Source organism: Dendropsophus ebraccatus, chromosome 12, assembly GCF_027789765.1.
Source record: "Dendropsophus ebraccatus isolate aDenEbr1 chromosome 12, aDenEbr1.pat, whole genome shotgun sequence".
NCBI classification, from domain to species: domain Eukaryota; kingdom Metazoa; phylum Chordata; class Amphibia; order Anura; family Hylidae; genus Dendropsophus; species Dendropsophus ebraccatus.
In genome coordinates, this window is record NC_091465.1 from 27,425,558 (window position 1) to 27,446,686 (window position 21,129).

General features: G+C 43.2%; 1 protein-coding gene across 2 annotated transcripts in view; it reads left to right on the forward strand.

Moving 5' to 3' along the window:
• The first annotated feature begins 644 nt into the window (after positions 1-644).
• The window catches only part of SKI (SKI proto-oncogene), a 70,527-nt gene continuing 50,042 nt past the window's right edge, over positions 645-21,129 (forward strand). For both annotated transcript variants that reach the window (XM_069946514.1, XM_069946515.1), the window contains exon 1: positions 645-2,008. In XM_069946514.1, the coding sequence (XP_069802615.1) occupies positions 1,097-2,008 (912 nt within the window). In that variant the 5' untranslated portion in view covers positions 645-1,096. The remainder of the gene's footprint in view (positions 2,009-21,129) is intronic.

Here is a 21,129-nt window from a genome sequence, read left to right on the forward strand (position 1 = left end):
GTAGATATATGCCCCCCCCCCCCCCCCCCCCTGGCTGAGCACAAAAAAATAAAGAATTAAAAGTCTTAGAATATTCCTTTAAATTGTTGCAGTTTATACCATAGCTAACCTATTGAAAAGAAAAATATACAGAGAATCATAAATACTACCATAATTGTTATAATATATACACATAAACACAACAAACCAGAGATTCCGAACATTTTTCACAAACAAAACAAAAACCCGAGAACTCTGAGAATTTAACTCACAAGAACAAAACCTTCCTGAGGTCAAAAAGCCGCAGATGAGAACCATTACCTGGCTGAACCAGCCCAACCCCCCTCCCGCCTGACTTTTTCCTCTCGCCTGCTTCCACAACCACAAGATTTACCTTCCTTTCCACAGACAATTTTTTTTCCATTTTGCAGCAAGAAAAAAAAAAAAAGCCAGCAGCAGGGAGGGTGAGAGAGAGTGAGGGAGTGAGTGAGGGGGGGGAGGTTGTTCCTGGAAGAGCCAGCCTGGGGAGTTGGTCACATTCTTGGCTGGGATTCAATGACTGAGGCAGACACCAACAAACAGAGAGAGAGAAAGGGGGTGGAGGAGAAGGGAGAGGAAAGGAGGGGAGGGAGGGGATAGACACACACACACACACACAAGGGGGAGGAGGTAGCACAGGCACAGACAGACACAGGGCATTAGCTAAGCATTCAGGCAGAGTGCATGGATGGGAGTGCAGCTCTGCTCCTCCAGGAACTTAATGTAACAACATGAAGACCAACTCCTGAAAACTAAAAAAGAACTGGAAACTACATTTTTGGGTTGACGTCACCGTCTGGACTCTTCTTGGTTCCGTTACATTGGATTCCTCCCCTCTCTCCCTCTTGTGTATTATTCCTTTAACTGGCTATGGACAGGGGCCACATGTAGACAGGACTCTTGGAGAGAGTTTGGGGAGCAGACACTACTCTCGCCTGGTGGACATGGAGCTTTTGTGATCTTACTCCCCCCCCTCCCCCTTTACTCCCCCCTCCCCCCCATTCTGTGGATCTTGTCTAAGTTGTTTTTAGAAGAAGATAATTTCTGTGATTTTGTTACTTTGTATCGGGCTTCTTCAATGATGGAGACTGTGAGCAGGAGCTTCCAGCCTCATCCAGGGCTACAGAAGACCTTGGAGCAGTTCCACCTGAGCTCCATGAGCTCCTTGGGCGGCCCGGCTGCCTTCTCAGCGCGTTGGGCGCAGGATATGTACCATAAGAAGGACAGTGGGAAGGAACCGGAGCCCGTCCTGCAGCTGCCGGTGCAGCCCCCGCCTGTCATCCCCGGGGGACCCCTCTTCATCCCGTCCGATCGCTCCACAGAGAGGTGTGAGACCATCCTGGAAGGGGAGACCATCTCCTGCTTTGTAGTCGGAGGGGAGAAGAGGCTGTGTCTCCCCCAGATCCTCAACTCGGTGCTGAGGGACTTTAGCCTGCAGCAGATCAACTCCGTGTGCGACGAGCTGCACGTCTACTGCTCCCGATGTACGGCCGATCAGCTGGAGATCCTCAAAGTCATGGGCATCCTGCCTTTCTCTGCGCCCTCCTGCGGCCTCATCACCAAGACGGACGCCGAACGGCTGTGTAACGCGCTGCTGTATGGGGGCAGCTATCCGCCGCGCTGCAACAAGAAAGACGGCGGGACTCTGGAGCTGGAAGTCACCGAGAAGAGCTTCAGGGTTTACCACGAGTGCTTCGGCAAGTGCAAGGGGCTCTTCGTGCCGGAGCTGTATGCCAACCCCAGCGCTCCCTGCATCCAGTGCCTGGACTGCCGCTTGCTCTATGCACCACACAAGTTTGTGGTGCATTCACACAAGGCGCTGGAGAACCGGACGTGCCACTGGGGCTTCGACTCTGCCAACTGGAGGGCATACATCCTCCTGGCACAGGACTACGGCAGCGACGAGGAGCAGGCCCGGCTCGGCCGGTTGCTGGACGAGATGAAGGACAAGTTCGACTACAGCAACAAGTACAAGAGGAAAACGGCCAGGGTGAGTGTCTGCTCGACAAAGTTTGTGTGGGACAGTTCACGGTTAACGTATCAACTACAAATGTATCCTTATCCTTTAGCAACAGTTCAAATTATTTTAACGTTGTAAACAGTTGTCCTGTGGGAACTAAGGAGTTAAAGAGATAGTAACTCTGGAGCTGTCAAGATCAGGCTGAACCTGCACTTTCTGCTGTCATATATCTTTCTTAGAAGTTCATTAACCCTGACCAAACCCCATTCTTGTAACAACATGTCCTCAGTGTTACCGACCAGCCTGGTTATGGGAGCTACGGGGTTAACGATCCTTTATAATTGACATCCTTCATGCCGAAAATAGTTACAACAACAATTTTGTTATACAATAATAATAATAAAAAAAATAGAACAGTGATCTATTAACAACTGAAAGATTTTTGACATGTGATGAATATATATATATATATATATATATATATATATATATATATATATATATATATATATAATGAAATAGTAGGTAATGTGTGGTCATTGATCCTTGGGTTTGGCAGCTGTGGGGTTAATAATACTCTGAGTTGTATCTGATGGCTGTATACATGGTCTAGGATTAGTCTTATTTTGGCATAGAGGGGTTAATGCTTTAGGGGGTGATGTCTGCGGAGCTCCTGGTGTGTAATGTGTCTTTGGCCCCTTTTTCTTCCTATTTACGACGATGGGTTAATTGCAGTTCAAGTTTGTTTGGGGGCAGTGAAGCAGAAGTTATTACTGGTCATAAAGGTGTAATTTGCACTTGTCCAGATTGTGGGTGATCAGGGTGACTTCCTCCTATGTTCTGTAACTGTTGTAAGAAGAGCTGACCTCCTGGTAACCTAATTCTACCCTGTTTGTGTCTTACAACTTAAAGGGGGGGTTGATCTGTCACCTATTGGTGCTAGGAAAGGACCAGGTTGTCGCCCAGGCTGCAGTCAACAAACACTCGTCCTTTTTAAAGTGGCATTTAGTGTGACCTGATGGCAACCCTGCTTTGAGTTCTGTGCATTGATGTCATTTGATGATATAAATAATTGGGCAGGATTCTCTGCGGTTACAGCGATTGATTACAGAACTGTGGATGGAAAGTCTGTAGATGCAGTTGCAGATGTGGTCATTTATATGGACAGGACAGGTGCAGACAGTCCTCCCACCCCCAACCAAGTGACTATAGGTGCTGACATGATCGTTGTGCAGACAGATAGTTCTCTATAAACCCTCCTTCCTCTATCGTCTACATGTCAGTTTCCTATTCCGGTAATGCTGTGTATAATAGAATAAGCAAGAGACATGTCACTGTATATAGGTTCATACCCATTAAGGGCTATAATCATTATGACAGTCTGATTTTATTGCAGTCCGCTGGTGAAGGCACCTGGCACCAGACTGGTGACAGTCTCCTGCATTGTGTGTAGGTGGTTGTATACATAACTAGGGCAGCTGAACGAGGAGGGTCTGCCACCCAGACTGACTGTCCAGACACTAGCGGTTTATTTTAGGCGTCTGGACTCAGCCATATGTGGATGCCAGTGTGCGTAAAGCAACTTGGTAGCTGGCATGGATCCGATTTAGTGGGCAGCACTTAAGGGCCTTGAAAGATGACATACTGTACTCCATCCAAAGCCCTTTAAGCTCATCCCATATTTTAATCCTTCCTGTGCTCTTTATATATAATTTATTTCTAGTCTGCGGCACTAATGGCGGGGAGAAATTCTGTAGGGGGGGGGGGGTCAATAACTTAACTCCTTCCATTCTAATTAATCTATTTAAATTTGCTGGAAATTCTCAGTTTCCATGATGTTTTTTTTTTTTTTTAAGAAGTAAAAAAAAAAGGGGGGGGGGGGGTGCCCTGCCTTTGTGCCATTGAGCAACTGTACAGTTTCACATCCCAGTCCGATATAGCTATTCATCTCTGGCCGGCATAAAACGCGTGTGACGTTCCTGATTCTCCCGGCTGATTATTCCTAGGGAATAATAAAAGTTGCATTTACCAATCTCTACTTGGGAGGCCAATTAAATCACATTATGGCTTAAACCCCCTTTTTTTTCCCCCCCGTGCCCCCCCTCACTTATTATCACTGAATAGACTCCTTCCCAATTTCCCTAGGAGTTTCTTACAACTGTGTGTCAGAGCCATTGTGGCGATGTTAACATTAATGAGGCACATTATCTGTGATAGTTGGAGGTGGATGCGTTTTTAATGGCTTGTCTATCCCCGGCTAATCATGGATTGAGGTTGGAAGCTTTGAATAGCCTAGTCTGAAAGGATGGGCCTTTTTTTTTTTTTTTTTTTTTTTTTCTCGACTGGCTTGGGGGGAGACGTTAACCCATTCGCAGCCAGAACCTATTAAGTGTTTATATTTTTTTATTATATATATATATATATATGCTTAAGACTAAGTTGCCACTAACTCCTGCCCTTACGAATGGGCCTCAATGTACAGTAACTTGTCTATTCCTCCCTTGTCAAACCTGCTTTGCCTGCACTTTTTGCATGCTGCTATCTGGTGAATGCAGACCTAGAATACATTGGTGTTTTCCATTTGATAGGTCCACTAGATACTTTTGTGCAACCCCCCCCCCCTCCACCCATCTACTCTTTTGCAGACATAGTGGGGTGCACATATCCTAGCCAGTGTTGCTAGGTTACTGGTGTGCGCCAAGAATGAGATATATGTGGGTGGTGGGCATGGTATCAAATGGCACACATGTATGGCACTGCTATATGGTTGCACTTACTCCAGAACAATTCACTTGGGTATAGTATGTGCATGTGCATTGGATAGACTCAAGCTAGACTGGAAATTGCCTCATTATAATATCTTTTAGACCATTCTCAAATAGAGAACAATGTGTGTGTGTGTATAGGGGGAAGGGTGCAGGTTGTAATTTGCCCTTGGGGCTCAGTCTTACCTGTCTGATATATATACCGCATAGGTGAGTGCAGTTACCATGTCTGGACAATTCCTTAGAAAAGGGAAGTAAAACTACAACTCCCATCATGCACTGAGCCATGAAGCTGTAGTTTGTCCTACAGATGATCTGTAGGATATAGTCTTTATTCCTTTTGTCTCTTTTTAACTTTCTGTTTTTATCTCAATGGATCTAAATCTCATTTGGCTTTTCCCTCCCTGGGGCACTTCCCCCATTATCCATCCTTTCTTTCTTCTCCCGGGATCAGGGACTCTATGCCTGGAAATGGCACTAGTTGCTTCTAGCAAGGCACTCTTGAGATTAAGATGGCAGCACTTACCCGGCCTATGTATTTTTTTTTTTTTATCCCCCTTAGCACTTCAGAAGTAGTATCAGAAACCAAGCATAGTCAGCAGCTGACCCCAGAAATTACTATGCCATGGGGGTACGGGTGGTGCCAAGTAGATGGCAACAGTGTCTGAAGGAGTAGTTGGTGAAAGTGGTGGATTGCGCCAGTCACCCTGCACCACATCCTTTGATGCCTTTATAGTTTTATCTGTTATGTCTATTGTTTTGGAGGTGAAGTTGGTCTTTAGTATATAGAATTGGGTGTAAGGTCACTTCTTCATTGTGTAAGCCTTCCTTGCAGACCAGAAAAGAAAAAAAAAAAAGCGGTCACATCCTTTTGTGCGGTGTCTGCTGGAGCGTTGAGAAAGGACCCTGATACGGCAGACAGGATATCAAGTGTTAGGAAGTCTGGGTTAAATAGGGCATAGACTACTGAGCCGGGCAGACAAGCGGCCTCCTTGAATCATCTGCATAATGGATCTCTGGATTCTTTAGTCCTTGTAGACACGGTATCTGGGTCAGGAGTCTGGCGTTGATCACATAGAATCTAATGAGCAGTATGAGTCCTGTTTAGCTCTTCCTGGGAAAGGTGGATGACTCTCATAGCCACAGTTATAGCCAAGGTTTCATCCAGCTTTTCCAGACTCCTGCATGGCAAGACTTCTTAGTTTTAGATGTGTCGCTTCTTTTAGTCCTTTTATTAGAGATGTGTTTAGAGTTTGTTCAAAATGCTGAGTGAGTGGCCCACCCTAATAGTAGACAAGATGGTACTTTTGTAAAAGAGTAACAACTTCTCTTTATGGGTGTGCACAAAATGTTATAACCGAACTTCCCCAAAATTCCTTTTAAAATAGTTATCTGGTATGAGTCAACTATAGGAATTGCTCAACGCAGTGGTGTCTCGAAACTATATATAAAAAAAAAAGCTAGACATCCTATTGCCAGCCTGTGGTGGCGTTTGGTGGGTGACTCGGGGCGGGAGCAGGGGAGATTTCATCAGAAATGTGTTTTAGCAATATCCTAATAGCAGCCTTGTGCAGCGTCTGCACATTCTGTATACCGGAGAATGGCCTTATCCTTTATAGGGTCAGACACAGATTTTTTTTTTTTAAAGTGTTTTTTTTCTGCCATTACTATCATCGTACAAGAATTTTTAACCCTTTCAGCCATGCATGCTATGTGTATTACCAGTAAAATCTTCTGCCCATTGATCCTTTGCAGAGAGGTAACGATTGGCGTCAGTAGGATATTATGAAATATTTAAGATTAGGATTAAGATTTCTCGTTTTTTTTTTATCTTGTCGTCAGACGCGCCGTCTTAATCAGATGTCTACCGTAACGAAATGTAACAGTGGCTGGAATGGCATTTTTATTCTTTAATTACACAGGCTTGAATATTAAATAAAATATGAGTTAAATTGAAATCACGCTGATTACGACAGGAGGGATAATGTGAACAGGCTGCGAAACCACCAATTACTCTTAATGTAGCAGACAGAGGGAACGCCGCAGCTCAAAAGAGTGGTGCGGGGCTATTGGATTACATGTGCACTCATTGATATGCCAACGGAAGGGCTACTAAGAGGTGGTAGTGGTGGTCTGGAGGCGCTTCATATTTTCACGTCCTGCTCTTATTGCCTTGCGTTTGATCTTACTGTAAGGATGTATACATTTCCTCCTTGAAGGTCCCTGGTGTACTGATTTTGACCCAGCGAAATCTGTTCTATCCATTGGAGCGTTAAGCGGATGTGCTTCCAGACGTCAGCGGAGAATCTGCATGTGCGCAGCACTAGGATCAGTTCTCTGTGAAGGAAATTATTCCCATTATAGCAAATAATATGACCCATCTCCTCCTTTTGGTGTTCTTTGGGAAGCTTGACTTCCCTATACTTTCTTGGAATTTGCCATTCCTTGTAAACAGGGAGAAGCTTTTTGAAGAGTGAGAGAAGGGATTATTACCTTTTATCTCTCATCTCTCCAGTTCTCAGAATCTCCTAATACATTTGCATAATTATGTGAGATATTAGAACCTGTATTGTTTAACATGCACATCTATAAGCTTCACCTCCGCTCTACTGGTCTGCGCCATGCAGACGTCTCTTTATACTTGGGGCAACCCTTGGCCCTATAAATGGTTAATGAGAAGAGCACAATGGTGGTGGAGTTTTTTTATTTTATTTATTAGCTTTAGCTTATATAGCCTGAAAAGAATGCCAGCAAAAATAATGCCGCCATCCGATCCAGTTCCCCATTCACTTCATCACATGCAGACAAGGTGTATTATTTCTGCCTAATCTTGGGCTTTAACCGGCAGATCAATACAAGCATTAAAAATCTAAATCCCCCATGAAAACCTAACAAAGATTGGGTAAATATAACTGCCAAGCCTCCTGCACCCATCTACCCCTCCCCTTTCCCTCTTTAAGCCATTCATCCCTTCCATATCTTTGCCGTAGGCTGTTTACATCACCCCACCCCCCTGCAACTTTTTTTTTCCCCCCCTCTTCCATACAAAAGACTTGGAGAATGACTGAAGGAACTTGAATTTCAGGCTGTGGCCGTGCGGGATGATTGATTTAATATTAAACAGGTGTGCGGTATGCGCTTACTCGTGTCTGGTCATGACCAACTTGACAGACTAAACAGCGCTGCTGTACCAATGTAACCCTTACCCCCATCCCTGCCAAGTGGGCTCCCGGTCCAGTCTCTGGGGCGGGGAGGAGGAGGAGGATCTGGCAGCGACTGTAAGCTAAAAAGTTTGGTCATGAGTGTTCCCACATTCCTAGAAAAAGGCCATTTGCTTTGCCAGGAGGGCAAAGTTGAATGCTAAGCAAAGCCTGTAGTGCTTTATCTGTGTCCCAGCCATTTGCGACGCCTCACGTGTCAATGGGACCTCATAGCTGTTATCAAAGACTCGGGTACAAGTCTCACCCTACAGTGACATATATTTAACAGTGGAAGTAAACTACGACCGAGCCGTAGGGTCAAACGGGACACCTCTGCTGTCTAAGTGTAATTGGATAAGTTAGTCTGTCATAGAGGAGCTAAAGCAAATAGATTGTATTTGCTGACAGTACAAGATGGCTTTATTCTGGAAATGCACTCGCCATTTGGAATCTGGTTGGTTGGTTGAGTAGAAGCAGCTGGAGCAGACCTAAATCTTCGGTCATTAGTATGAGAATTCCCCAGTTGGGCGCTGTCGTATAGATTTCTGATCCGATTCCAGAAAGTAAAATTCAAGTTTTCCAATAATGACTCCATATAGAACGGTCATCTGATCGAGTTGAAATCACTATGTCTGTGGCCGGTTAACACCATAGTCTCTCCTATCGAGCAGTCTTATCCATCCAGACTAGAAGTCTGGAAGAGTCCTTCAGGGGGCTTAATCTGGGGTCTCTTGAGGTATATGCAGCCTATATTCTATATAGGCTGTCGACATGAGCAGACAAAATAGTCTATTAATCTGATGATCTACGAAGTGTGATGCACCAGCCGTAGCATTCTGTAGGATGCCCTCCAGTAAACGTAGCAGCCTCACTGCGGTATTGTAACTTTTTTTTTTTTTTATCTCTCCTTGCTGTTCTGCTGCAGTGCATCGTGGGATTTCCATTTCTGCTGAATGGGCTGCTTGTCTAAGGGGGAGGAAGTAAGTTCCCTGTAGGATAGCGGCGCTGGTAGTGGTGATGGTGGGGGGGTGGGATGTCCTGTTTTATATGCAGAGCATTTAAAAAAAATAGAAAGAGAAGATCTCCCTGCATAGACCTATTAGTTTCTTATAGGCAATGAGCTGCTGCAAGATGTATGTATGTATGTTTAGGGTCGTTCCATAAGGGATCTGCCAGCATTCTGCTTCCTATAAGCTAATGATGCATTGTGTTTTTGAGCAGAATTTAACAAATAAAGAGGCATTTAACTTCGGTTTAATAGGATACACTCTTAGCTTGCTAGTATTTAATACTGGATCTACAGGGGTCCTCAAAGAAGCCAGGAGTTAAGAGGTCTTCAGTGTAGCCCCGATGAAAGGAATTTGGTTAAAAAACGGAGGCTCCTTTTCAAAAGGGGTCTCTGAAAACATTTGGAAATGTGCAGCTTTTTAAATTCCCTTCAGTCCAAAACAATTCGCAGGACAGGCATTTGACGTGGAACTTTTGAAGTTTCTAAGACCCCCGTTTTTGCATAATCGGTCTGCATTTCTTATGTCAAAGCACTTTTTTTTTATAATCTGCCTATAGACCTTTGTCAGGATGAGTACAGATTTTTGGGATAAGCTTCATGGGCAATTTCTAGTGGATTTATGGAAATGATTGATACAAGATGGCGGACACGCTTTGAGACTTGTGATTGTAGCAGAGCTCCAGTCATGATGGGGGAAGAGAAAAATCTTGTTGTAACTTATCCGTTATTGGGAATCACATTTTACTTTTAAAAGATGTAAAAAAAAAAAAAATCCCACCTTTTTGCTCTGTGCCCGTCTCCCCCATTTTAATTATCCGTTTTAGGCTGAGTGGTATGCAAATATAGTCAATTAAGTGGGAGGTTTTTAATTAGCAGTTGTAAGTTCATGTGTGAAGTGCCTCGACTTAATCACTTTTCACAGTTTTGCCGTTAATTTGTGAAGTTTTTGGTGTTTCTGAATATCTAGGAAAGCTGTGAATTTCCTGTTTTGTGTGCATGCTATTTTTTTTTCCCTTCTTCTCTCCCTTATTCACCCGGTTGGAATGCACAGAGTGAAAGTACAAATCAGATGACCGGTAACGGTTAATACTATCTGATGATGGATTGGTACAGATGCATAAATGCCTCTCCTGTGAGAAGGGCGCCAGCGAAGTTTGAGAATGAATCATTGTGCTGGGTTACAATGTCTCCATAGAATTCAAGGTGTTAGCAGACGCAATGAGTGGATGTGTTTGTCTGTCCGTCCTTGGGTAGTAATATTTTACTATGTGCACTAGTGGTGGCGAAGTCTAATGCAAATCTTGAACTGTAACCTGCAATTAAACTAAATTCTTTATATTTTCTTTTCATGGTCAAACTTGCTGGATGAAAGACTCCTTAATATAATACACCATAAAGCAGGTTCCCTGTCTGGATTAGCGCCATTCAGTGAATGAGCCTGGTATCTGTAGCCTAAGCAGGCTGCTAGTAAGAGCCACAGCAACAGGCTGGTGTTTAGTACGTTTTGAAGTTCAAGTGTTCTTTGTGCGGACATGGAGTGCAGAGTCCGAGAGACAAAAGAGTCTTGGGCTTCCTTTCTGGAATGCTATTTTGTGCGTTCTAGAGTGTCCCTTGAAAGGCTTTAGTGGAGAGGGGCCTTGCAGCTAGATCACGACCTTCCTGGCAAAGGAGATTTTATCCTTATGAGAATACATCTTTTGTATAGTGCCAACATATTTGGCTCTATACATAAAGATAACAACCCTTATGGAGGATTGACTAAAGTATTTACCAACAACGTAACTGAAGAATAGAGGGATGTATAGACTGGCCGATAACTGTAGACAATGCTCCATTAATGGCAGTCATTAGGTCTATGGACTTACAACAGTTCTTCACCAGCTATAGAAATCTGGTCTTTGGGTTGGTACAAGTAGTAAACGTGTGTCATACTCATATGTGGATGTTTATAGCTCATCTGATCGCCCCATTCACATTTACCTTGGGTTAGGTTAAGTGAAAAGAGGGGGTAGCCATTGGCAGTCTCCTCTGATAGAAGAGGGTGTTAAAATCCACATTTCCCTACCGTGAAAAGTCTGAAGGCCACCGTCCATTAAAATCGGTGATGTCCAATAGTTTCAGTTTCACTGTATACTCTGTGGGGGAGATTTATCAAACATGGTGTAAAGTGAAACTGGCTCAGTTGCCCCTAGCAACCAATCAGATTCCACCTTTTATTTTCCAAAGAATCTGTGAGGAATGAAAGGTGGAATCTGGTTGCTAGGGGCAACTGAGCCAGTTTCACTTTACACCATGTTTGATAAATCTCCCCCTGTATCTTTTTGCTGAGGACCTAAGTATAGAAGAACAGATAATACCTTGTCTGCTCTCCCGGACAACCCCTTTAACTAAATGGGCAACTTTTTTTTCTGAACGGTGCTATAATGCATTCACCACTGTGCTTGGGGCCTTAAAGTTTGCATAAACAATAGTGACCTTTAGGCACTGAATAGAACAGAACAAGATGATGTGAATACAACCATGCGCTCCTGTCAGCAGTTGATGTATAATGCATTATGATAGTATTTGACTCCTCGTCTCTGCCACTTCCTGTTTACAAGATCCCGGTTCCAACCCTCACTACTGCTCCTTCACATTATGACACTTACATACGTGTAACATTTCCCAATGTAAACATAAAGTACAAGAACCCAAGGGCTGAGCCATCCAAGCTAAATATATATTTAAGGGCTCTTAGAGTGGCTGTGAATTACCTATTAGTGTCTACAGCCGAGGCATTCATAATAACCGTGCTGCACTGAATGTGCCTCTGGACGTTTCCTCGCAGAGCTCCGTTGCGGTAGTTACTATTATGCAGCGACGGGGAGGAATTTTTGTGGCAGAGGTTGAAGATATTACAGAGTCGTGAATATATTTCGCCATTGATGTCGTATTTTTAGATGCGCATTGCCCGAACAACTGTTTAGGCATATCTTATTTTATTAGCCAACGATTTCCTTAGGCAAATACCTTTTTTATGTATCTGGAAATATCTTGTTTATGACTTTAGCTGCTTTTATATCTTTAGCTTTTTTTTGTGTATGTGTAGAGGGAGCCTCCACTGGTCCGTTTCACTTTGCAGACAAGGGCATTTACTTCAGAAACAGGATCTGTTGTCTTTGGCGCGTCTGGGGAACACTTCCTGGACAGACATCAAATTACACCACTCGGGTTTTTATTCCAGTATTTGTGGCTTTTAAAAAAAATAAAAAATTCTTTCCTGGGGAGCAGACTAGATCTTCTTACCTAAATGCCCCCCAGTAATAAAGTGTCATTTCTGTAAGGCTGATGAGGATAAGGTGGCGTTTGTAGACTTGTATGTTCTCTTTTATGTTTGTGCACATTCTGAGGTCTTAATATTCTCACGTCTGAGTATCTCTCATAGGACGGAGATGGTGAATAATTTAACAAGTGCAGGCAGGGTTGTCTAGCGTAGCCACACTGTTAGAAATTCTCTAGTCAGCAGACAGCTAGTCTGGGCAGGCATTGAGGACACTTAGTCAATATTCCATCATCATCTTGCTGTTAACCGTTGCGGTGCGAGACGGTGGGTGGAAGCCTGTAGGTCGAAATGCAGCTGTGGATCCCTTCATCTCTGGCATAATACACGGTGTGTAATTGTAGAACTGAAAAGGGATAGTCTTTTCATGGATCACTGCCTTTAGCTATGGTGAAGCCCAGAAGTGGTGTCATTCCATTGATGAGAAATACAACCCTCTTGTTGACTCTTCAACTGGTCCATGCACTCATGGAAAGTTGCAAGTTGTCCAAGCCCGTCTGGTTGCCATGGTGGCATTGGTAGATGCACAGTTCAAATGTACTATACCACTAGGTGTGCCCATTGAACGTCATACTTGGAAATGAGATCCATAGGGTTTGCTAAGCACTAGCACTATAATTGACCATTGTGCTGCAATAGCAGTTTACAAAAGAGCCGTCCTGCAGGGCTGCATCTGCAGCATCCACCGCTGGCCGCTGCTATCCACGGCTATTTTTGTCTTTGGATTTTTTATTTTTTTTTTATAAACGTGCTAAAAGGCCACTGACACATGGCCTACTCGCAGGCTTGAATAGATCCCAAACATACTTACCCTGTTTCAAACTTGTCAGACGCACACAACCATCACCCTCTCTTTAACATCCCAGATGGTAAATAACAGCAGGAGATAGAAGGGACAGCATTGTCCCTTTTCTTATGCCTAATTTAAGTCCCTCACTGTCTGTCCATCTCTCTTTTCCAGTTCCTTTTCTTTTGCTCCTGACTCTTTCTCTAAATGATCAAATTAGGCTGTCTATTTTGAAGTCTTAGGGGGTGGAGTGTGTTAAATGAATCTACCACACTCCGGAAAACCTGTATCAAACTTGCATTGTGCTGCCTTTTGGCTTGAGCCTTTTGGACACTGATGCAGTTTAAAAAGTTTTGTGCATCGTTTTTTTTTTTTTTTTTATGGTTTTTTTTTTTTTGCTTCCAAGAATAAACTTTTTGCGTTATTATTTGAATTTAATTTTTTTGGGGATACCTGTAGGAAGGCACAATCCCACCTGCTTATCGGACACATTGATGGACACTAACTAGAACTTAATCCTCTTAAATAAGGCTGCAGAGACATTTTAAAACTCTTGTTTTGTTTTTGTCTTCTTTTCATAGATGGGTCAGGGTTACATTCTGGTCAGTCCCCCCCCCCCCCCCTGTGGTCTGAGGCCCCTTATTCCTGCTGCCCTCAGAATGTCCCCCAGGTATTAGGGGACCCTAGTTGTCACAGCATGCTGGATTTATGGTGAGATTTTCGCTACCCTTCCATGACCCGGAGTGATGCCAAACGCTGGTCATTGCTTTTCTTTCCAGCTTCACGCGATTGAATCCGAGTGCTTGGTGAATTGAAAAATAGAATGGATTAATGAATTCCCTGGGTGCAAGGGTGACCATCTCTTTTGTCTGCTTTTGTTTTACACTGTTGAATATTAATGAAAAGGGGGTGCAAGGCCTGGTTACAAGTCGCTGGTGCTTCAAAAGGTGAAAGGGGGAAGGGGCCACTTTTTTCTTTTTTCTTTCCAGTCCTTTTTTTTTTTTTTTTTTTTTTTTGTTTTGCAAATATTAGCATTGATGAAAACCTATGTGGCTGTCAGATTTCATTCTTCTCTGTACATGCGATGAGCAGAGCAGCTGTGTTGGTGGTTTTTCCCCTTTTCTTCTAGAATAACCAAGTAACACTTTTTTTTTATTTTATTTTTTTAAAATCTTAACCTCTCCACTATAGATGCCCTTAATGTGTCTGAAGTTGGTTAAATTGGCTGTTGGTATCCCACTCCGCCCATTTCATCTACATTTGTGAATTGTATTTAATGGAGGTAGAAGTGACTTATTGACATGGTAGGGGGGGAATACAATTGCCTGCATGTACAATTGTGTTATGTGGCAACTTGGCTTATTTCTTATGTGTATTCAGTTCCTTCCCTTTTGTGAGACCTTTATCTTGCACAGCTACCGTTTTAGGCTTCATTCGGAACTTGGGTCTGCCTGGTATGTATGAATAGAAAGCACTGTTTCTTTGTTAAGGAAGTCCTCCCTTTCCTCCTACTCTCCACATATGCTCCACAAGCTTGTGGGGACTTTTCTGCTTGCCAAGGAGGATTACAAAGACAATGCAGTCTTCTTTCTTTACCTTAATGTTTAGTGATTTGGTCATCTAAAATTTCAAATTTTATCAGTCTTTCTGTTCTTCATATAGTAGCTACAGTAGGCCACATTCTAGTTTACTCCATGTCTAGATGCCTTTTGACAGCAAACCGTAGGAAAACTTTGGTAGACCAATCGTGGTGATCAATTGACAATCTTCATATTTTTCATAGTTCCTTGTGCTGTAACTTTCAGACAGTTAAAGTCAAAGGCAGTTGATCTTTAACAAGAATGGGCCAGAATGGGGTAAAGCAGCTTTTCTCTTGTAACATGGCTGCATCCTTCAGGCCTCCTACAGGATGTAACCCAAGTATCTGGAAATAACGTGAGAATGGTAAACAGAACTCAACTACTCCCTTGGTAATCCATCCCTCCTCCCATCTGCCGTGCTATGGAGATCTAGCGGGTCCTTGTTTGTCAAGGAACTTTATAAAGAACTTTTCCGTGAAGTCAGCAACAAGTCTTGGTTCTTCACTCAGTGATACTTGGGTCTTTCTTATCTTCCTCGAAGCAGCCCTTCACCACATTGTTTCTCTTTATCTTCTTTTTTTTAGGGGCTCCTGCCTTGTTAGAAAAACTTTCTGTCTAGAGTTGTATCTACAATACCCATGACCATATTGCAACTTATGTCCGGTGTTAAAGGTGTAGACCTATGGCAAGTATCTGTTAAACTCTGTTGCAGTCTCTGACCACTGTTGTGCATTGAGAACTGAGTAGTCCTCTTGGGCCTGGACCTTGTATTGACGACTCAATATCTAAAGAAACAATACAGTCTAATATATTTAGCTAGCTGTAAAACCACTTGATATTCCAGAGTCCTACAAAGTTGCCTTAGCTGAGCTGCAGAGAGTAATGCTCATCTGGCCTGCAAATCCGACATCTGACGGATGTTCTTTGATAACAAGGCAGCTAGCTGTCTCCATACAGCGTCTGCTCTGACTTCCTCTTTTTATTAATATTGCTTGGATCAGCGTTGCCAGCACAGTGCTCGGTTTTTGGTATAGTGAATTTCTGCTAAATAGAGGAGGAAAGGAGAGAACAAACCATTTCATAAATAGTGCTTTTTATTCTTGGACCTCAAAGTCATTTTTATTTATTTTTTAGCACGGAATACTTGGCTCCCATAGCGAATGTAAAATTAGATAGCGTTGTTTATTTGCTGGTTCTAGACATTTAAAATCCTTTTTACATCATGCCAGGTTATGTAACATAATCTTGCATAATACCATAAACTGCCTGTGCTAGTTTAACCATAATTCCTTACCAACTTAAGCCGGGACTGTATCTGCGTTGCAGCTTGAATCACATAGCAACCAGTTGGACACACAAGCTTGGCCACGTGTGTATATACTCTCCTGGAACCATAGCTTGCATTACTTGACAGCAATGAATCGTGGCTTTCTGTTAACGTTAATAAAGTCTCGGACACTGGTCTAGGCTTCAGTTACTGTCAGCCGAACTATTGATCGTCCGACTCTTCCCTCTCCCATCCTTCCTATACAAATGAATGTTTGGCATTGCCCAATGTTCGTGTGTCTTTGGGGGCATATTCCTCCAAGAACGAAAAGGTAGGGTGGTGAAACTCAATCTTGCCAGACCTTTATTGGTGGAAAGTCGGTAGGCCCCCATACTTACCGTCAACTAAACATGCTGCCTACTGCGGGTTCGATTGACTTTTGGTATAAAGTGTATTGGGAGTCTCAAGTCCAGATTGACATGTGGCATAAATCTTCTGCATGGCATCACTCCTTAAATCTGCATGTTGCAAATCTACAATATTTTGGCCATTGAGTAATCCAACAAAGCTTTAATCTGTACCCAAATCCTATAGTTAACCTGATCGTTTCATGGAACAGAGCCATTTATGTTTTTGTTTATTTTTTTTCCCCAAACCAGTCTTTTTTCTTTTTTTTTTTTTTCTTTTTTCCTCCTCCAATCTCCAGCGTATCTGCCTTCTCTCCACTAGTAAAGCCAAATGCATCAAGTTACGTCAGGTTATTTTTAGATACATCTGTTGTGTTTGTCTTCACTTAACCTAGTCCTATCAAGCAAATATTGCTGTGTTGTAAAGGGAGATTGGACATTCTGTACAATTGTGAGCTTCCTACGCTGTACGGGTGCTTAGTGTACAGATTAAACTTTAACTACTACCAGCTCTTATCTGTGACCTCAATGGATCTTTGGTCTCGGCTGATGCATTGATGAAAATAGCCTTTCTGTTGTGTAAATGTGTATCTGCGGTAGCCACGCGCTGTATAAAACAGCACGGAGGCTCGGTAACATTGGAAAAATTAAACTGAAGTAATGCAAGCAAAACCTGCACTGGGCGGCCACCTATATAAATATCCTCTCTGGTCTGTGTACATGGGTTACATGAAGTGAATATGCATTTTTGTAACTGTAACATTCTTGCAATTTTTTTTTTTTGCGCTCGTAACTGTACACTGCAGTGGTGTGACAAAGGGCTTTTTACTTTGTTAGTGATCCAGATGCTTCCAAAGCAGAGGCTTGGATTACTACTAGTCTATCGGGGGGTGGGGTGTGATAGGTAGACTTTAGGCTGGACCGCTGACTGTGAAGTGGTCACTGTTTTTGCACACAAAAGAAATAGCTGGGGCACGATCAGGCCAGGTTACAGCTGTTGACTGAGTTGGCTGTGGCCTGCCGAGTTCAGGGGAACTATTGTTTGTTGAGTCTCTTGTGTTTAGTTGGAATTGTGACAGACTGTAGCTGTCTGCACATCACATGAGGCGTAGGGCTTGACCTGCCAATTGTGGGCAGGTCAGTGTGACAGAGCCCACATTACTATCACAAACTCCGATTTCGAACAATGGTCAAAATGAAACGTCTAAGTTACAGCCTGCTTGATAAGGAGGAAGTGCCTTATTTTTTTTCTTGCTCGTCATTACCGTCTACCTTTTTTGAAGTTACTGAGTTTCTTTTTTGTTTTTCTTCCTTTGACGTTACAACTTGTCTGAAACTTTTCATTGCCACACACAGTCCTTCCTGAATGTCTCGCCGTCTCTGATCTAATCCAAGCATGTTCTTGTGTGGTTTTTAAAGGTGTCATAAAACACATCCTTGTGTATGAAATAGCAAGCTTATGTTTCATAACACAATAATGTGCGCTCGCTATTTATGACACACATTACAAACTCTCTCTCTCTGCCTGTCCTTGTAAAAATGCGAGTCCCATCTAGTTGCCTTTTTACACTGGAGTTTAGTAAATAATAAAATTTCATAAGTTCTATTTTTTAATATATTAAAGGTTTGCGGTAGGATCCTAAAAGCTGAAATAGTCTGTTTTATTGTGGGTGTTTGTCGTCACATGGTTATTGCCAGGCTTATGGTGGATATAGATGTTTAGTGACGAGTTATTACTCTGTTGTAGGTGCGGCTTTGTATTGCACCATGTTGATAGGCATCAATGGCCAGGGAACCTTTGCATTGTAAGACAGTATGGAGTGCTGCCTACGTATAGTGCCTAAAATCATGGTGGTACAGTAGGGCACCTTGGTACAGCCCTATACCACCTAAAGCCCCTATTACTCGGGACGATGTGGAGAGCAAGCAAGCACTGAACTGTAAAGTCAGCGCTCGCTTGCTCCTTGTGGTCCCGCCCACTGTCGGCGCTATTACACGCGCCAACAGCGAGCGAGGAGGAGCGGGTAAGAGCATTGGGGGGGCTGCCTAGGTGATCATTAGATCGTTCGGGCAGCCTATAGGAGAAAGTAGCAGTCTGCTGCCGCCGCTCCTATTGCACAGAGTGACGGCAGCAGATTGTTACCAAGCTGATCGTTGGCGTTTCAGCCTGTTGAAAGACAATGATGAGCCAACAGTGTGCATGTCGGCTGATCGTTGTCTTCTATTACAGAAAGTGATTATTGGCCGTAACGGTCGGTATCGGGCGAATACGACCCATAATTGCTTTGTGTAATAGGGCCTTAAGATTCGCAATTTGTTGGGTACAAGTACTTAATAAGATTCCTATACAAGATGACTGTAAGAAAAAAGTTTGAGCTGCGGTTTCATATTTTATTTCTTTTCGTCTGTTTTTTGACTATGACTTGGTCATGTCCCCCTTCTAGCACAATGATTATAGACTAAATCCACGAAGCGTCTGTCACGTCTGCTCCATCTCCCCCCAAGCTTAGATGATGGTCACAGAACACAGGATCCTGCCTATAGCTGCCTGGAAGTGACTTGTGCTTATAGCCTGGCCTTTCCAAGGGTTCATTTATACTGGAACAAATTGTACAAGACAATGCTTTGGGATCCAGCTGGAGGAGGTTTTAATAGTACTGCAGCATCAGCGAGATGGAAATAGGGTTGAGAAAGTCGAAAAAATTCCTTCTCTTAAAGCAAAACAAAGTGTTAGAAAAGCTTTTATCGTACTATCGGTCAATGTAGAAGCTGATGGGGGGGACTTAAATTTAGACATGCCCAGTAGGTCGGTAGCCATTTGTGGTCTACTAGGATTTATGCAAATACTGTGATTGGACGTTGACTCATCTATAAAGATAATAATTGTATTAATAGTCCGTGGAAACAGTTGCATATACATGTTCTGGATGAAGTTTCTGCACTTACTAGTCTCCACAAATGGAAATTTCCAGCTGAGAAAATGTGGATCGAGACAAGAACATCAGACAGAACATGTGTGCTTGCGGTAAGCGGGGGATGATTAATGACCACTTCGTTTTTTGGATGCTCCTTTAAAGTGGAAGTCGAAACTATGACCAAAAATATGTCTAGCCATCCGTTTTGTCTGCTCCGTTTTACCGGTTGAGGGACACCTTGTTGTTTGAGCTGATTCCTTAGGGATTCAGCTCCTCCAAAAACATGAAAGTGTTCTTCCTCTTCTTCGCCCTTCTAACAGCCGTGTGTCAGATGGTGAACTGTTTAATTAAATTACCAACAGCACATTGCTCAAGGTCCACAAAAGTATTGAGCTGTTCTGTCAGCAGGCTAGCATCTGGAGGTGAAGTCTTTTAATGGCGTGATTCTTCATCAAGTGTTTTACTTTACATATTTCTCAGTAGACTTTTCTTTTCTCAGAATCTTTTCTTACACTGTTTCTCCAAAAATAAGCCCTAGCTTAGTTTTTGAACTAGGCTTAAAAGGGTTATCCAGTGCTAAAAAAACATGGCCACTTTCCCCCTACTGTTGTCTCCAGTTTGGGTGGGGTTTTGAAACTCTGTTCCATTGAAGTAAATGGAGCTTAATTGCAAACCGCATGTTTTTGTAGCGCTTGATAACCCCTTTAAGTTATAATCAATGCTCCAAAAATAATAGAAGGCCCTATCTTATTTTCTGAGAAACACAATATTAATTCTAGTACCGCGAGTTGCTGCATGGACTGGTACCCATTTGTTTTATACAAAATAATATACAAGATAAACTAGTAGTCGGGAAAAGGAGGCAGAAAATTAGATTTCCTGTCAAATAATGCCATTTAAGAACGCATTAGAACTGTGCTTCTTCATTTTGGGGCTCCCCCACGTTGTCGCTTAGGGGCAGCACTAGAACAATTTAAAGCTGTATTGTCCTTTTTAAGGGCCAAACCGATTCTGGGTTTTGGGTTTAAAGTCAATATACCAGTAGTAAATTGCTTTTTGTTTCTTTAAATATGAATAGACTGGTGCCAGTTTGGGGATGCCGGTGCCGCAGTCCTTTTTGCTGAACTGCTGCCAGGTTCCCGAGAATGGCGTCAGTCTGTTCCCAGATACCGGCCAGGCTTAAAGCACTGGGAGTTGGTTGGCTGGCCCCTAGTGTGATGAAACCCCCTCCCCTGTGTGACGCAGCTCCATTAGATTCAATGGAGCTACATCACAGAGGGGAAGGGCAGATTGCCACACGGAGGCCATCCATCCCGTCTCCTGTGCTTCATGTTCGCCCGGTGCCGTGCTCAGGAACTGGGACATGGTTCAAAAAAAGGGACCGCAGCAACGGTATCCCCATGCTGGCACTAGTCTATTCATAAAAAAAGTGATGTACTACTGGTACACTCACTTTAAAGCTTTTGCCGTTGAGGCATGATGGGAATTGTAGTTTTGGAACAGCTAACAGCTGGAATGCAACAAGAGCAAAAATCTGTGTTTTCCTATAAATGATGAAGTATATTTTAGCTTTATTTTATTTTTTACTTCGCTTGTCCTATTAAAGTGTTATGTTTACGTCTACCCTCTGTTCACCTGTTTCTTGTATACCTAGCTGGATTACGTGGGGGCGGCGGCTGTGTTGTAGAATCGGTGCTCGTTCTGTGCGGCATGACCTTTGGCACAATGAAAAGCCGTGCCCGTGCTCTGGTTTGCCCCTGACGCCCAGTAGTTTTATAAGTCCTCAGCATCAGCTTATGCAACTGTCTTCTGAGCAGGAAGGGGTCATTTGAGGCAGCTGTCTCAATCTGGCAGCTTTCTCATCTCCTCTCTCCTAGGCTGTCTGGGAGGATTTGTTCTGTT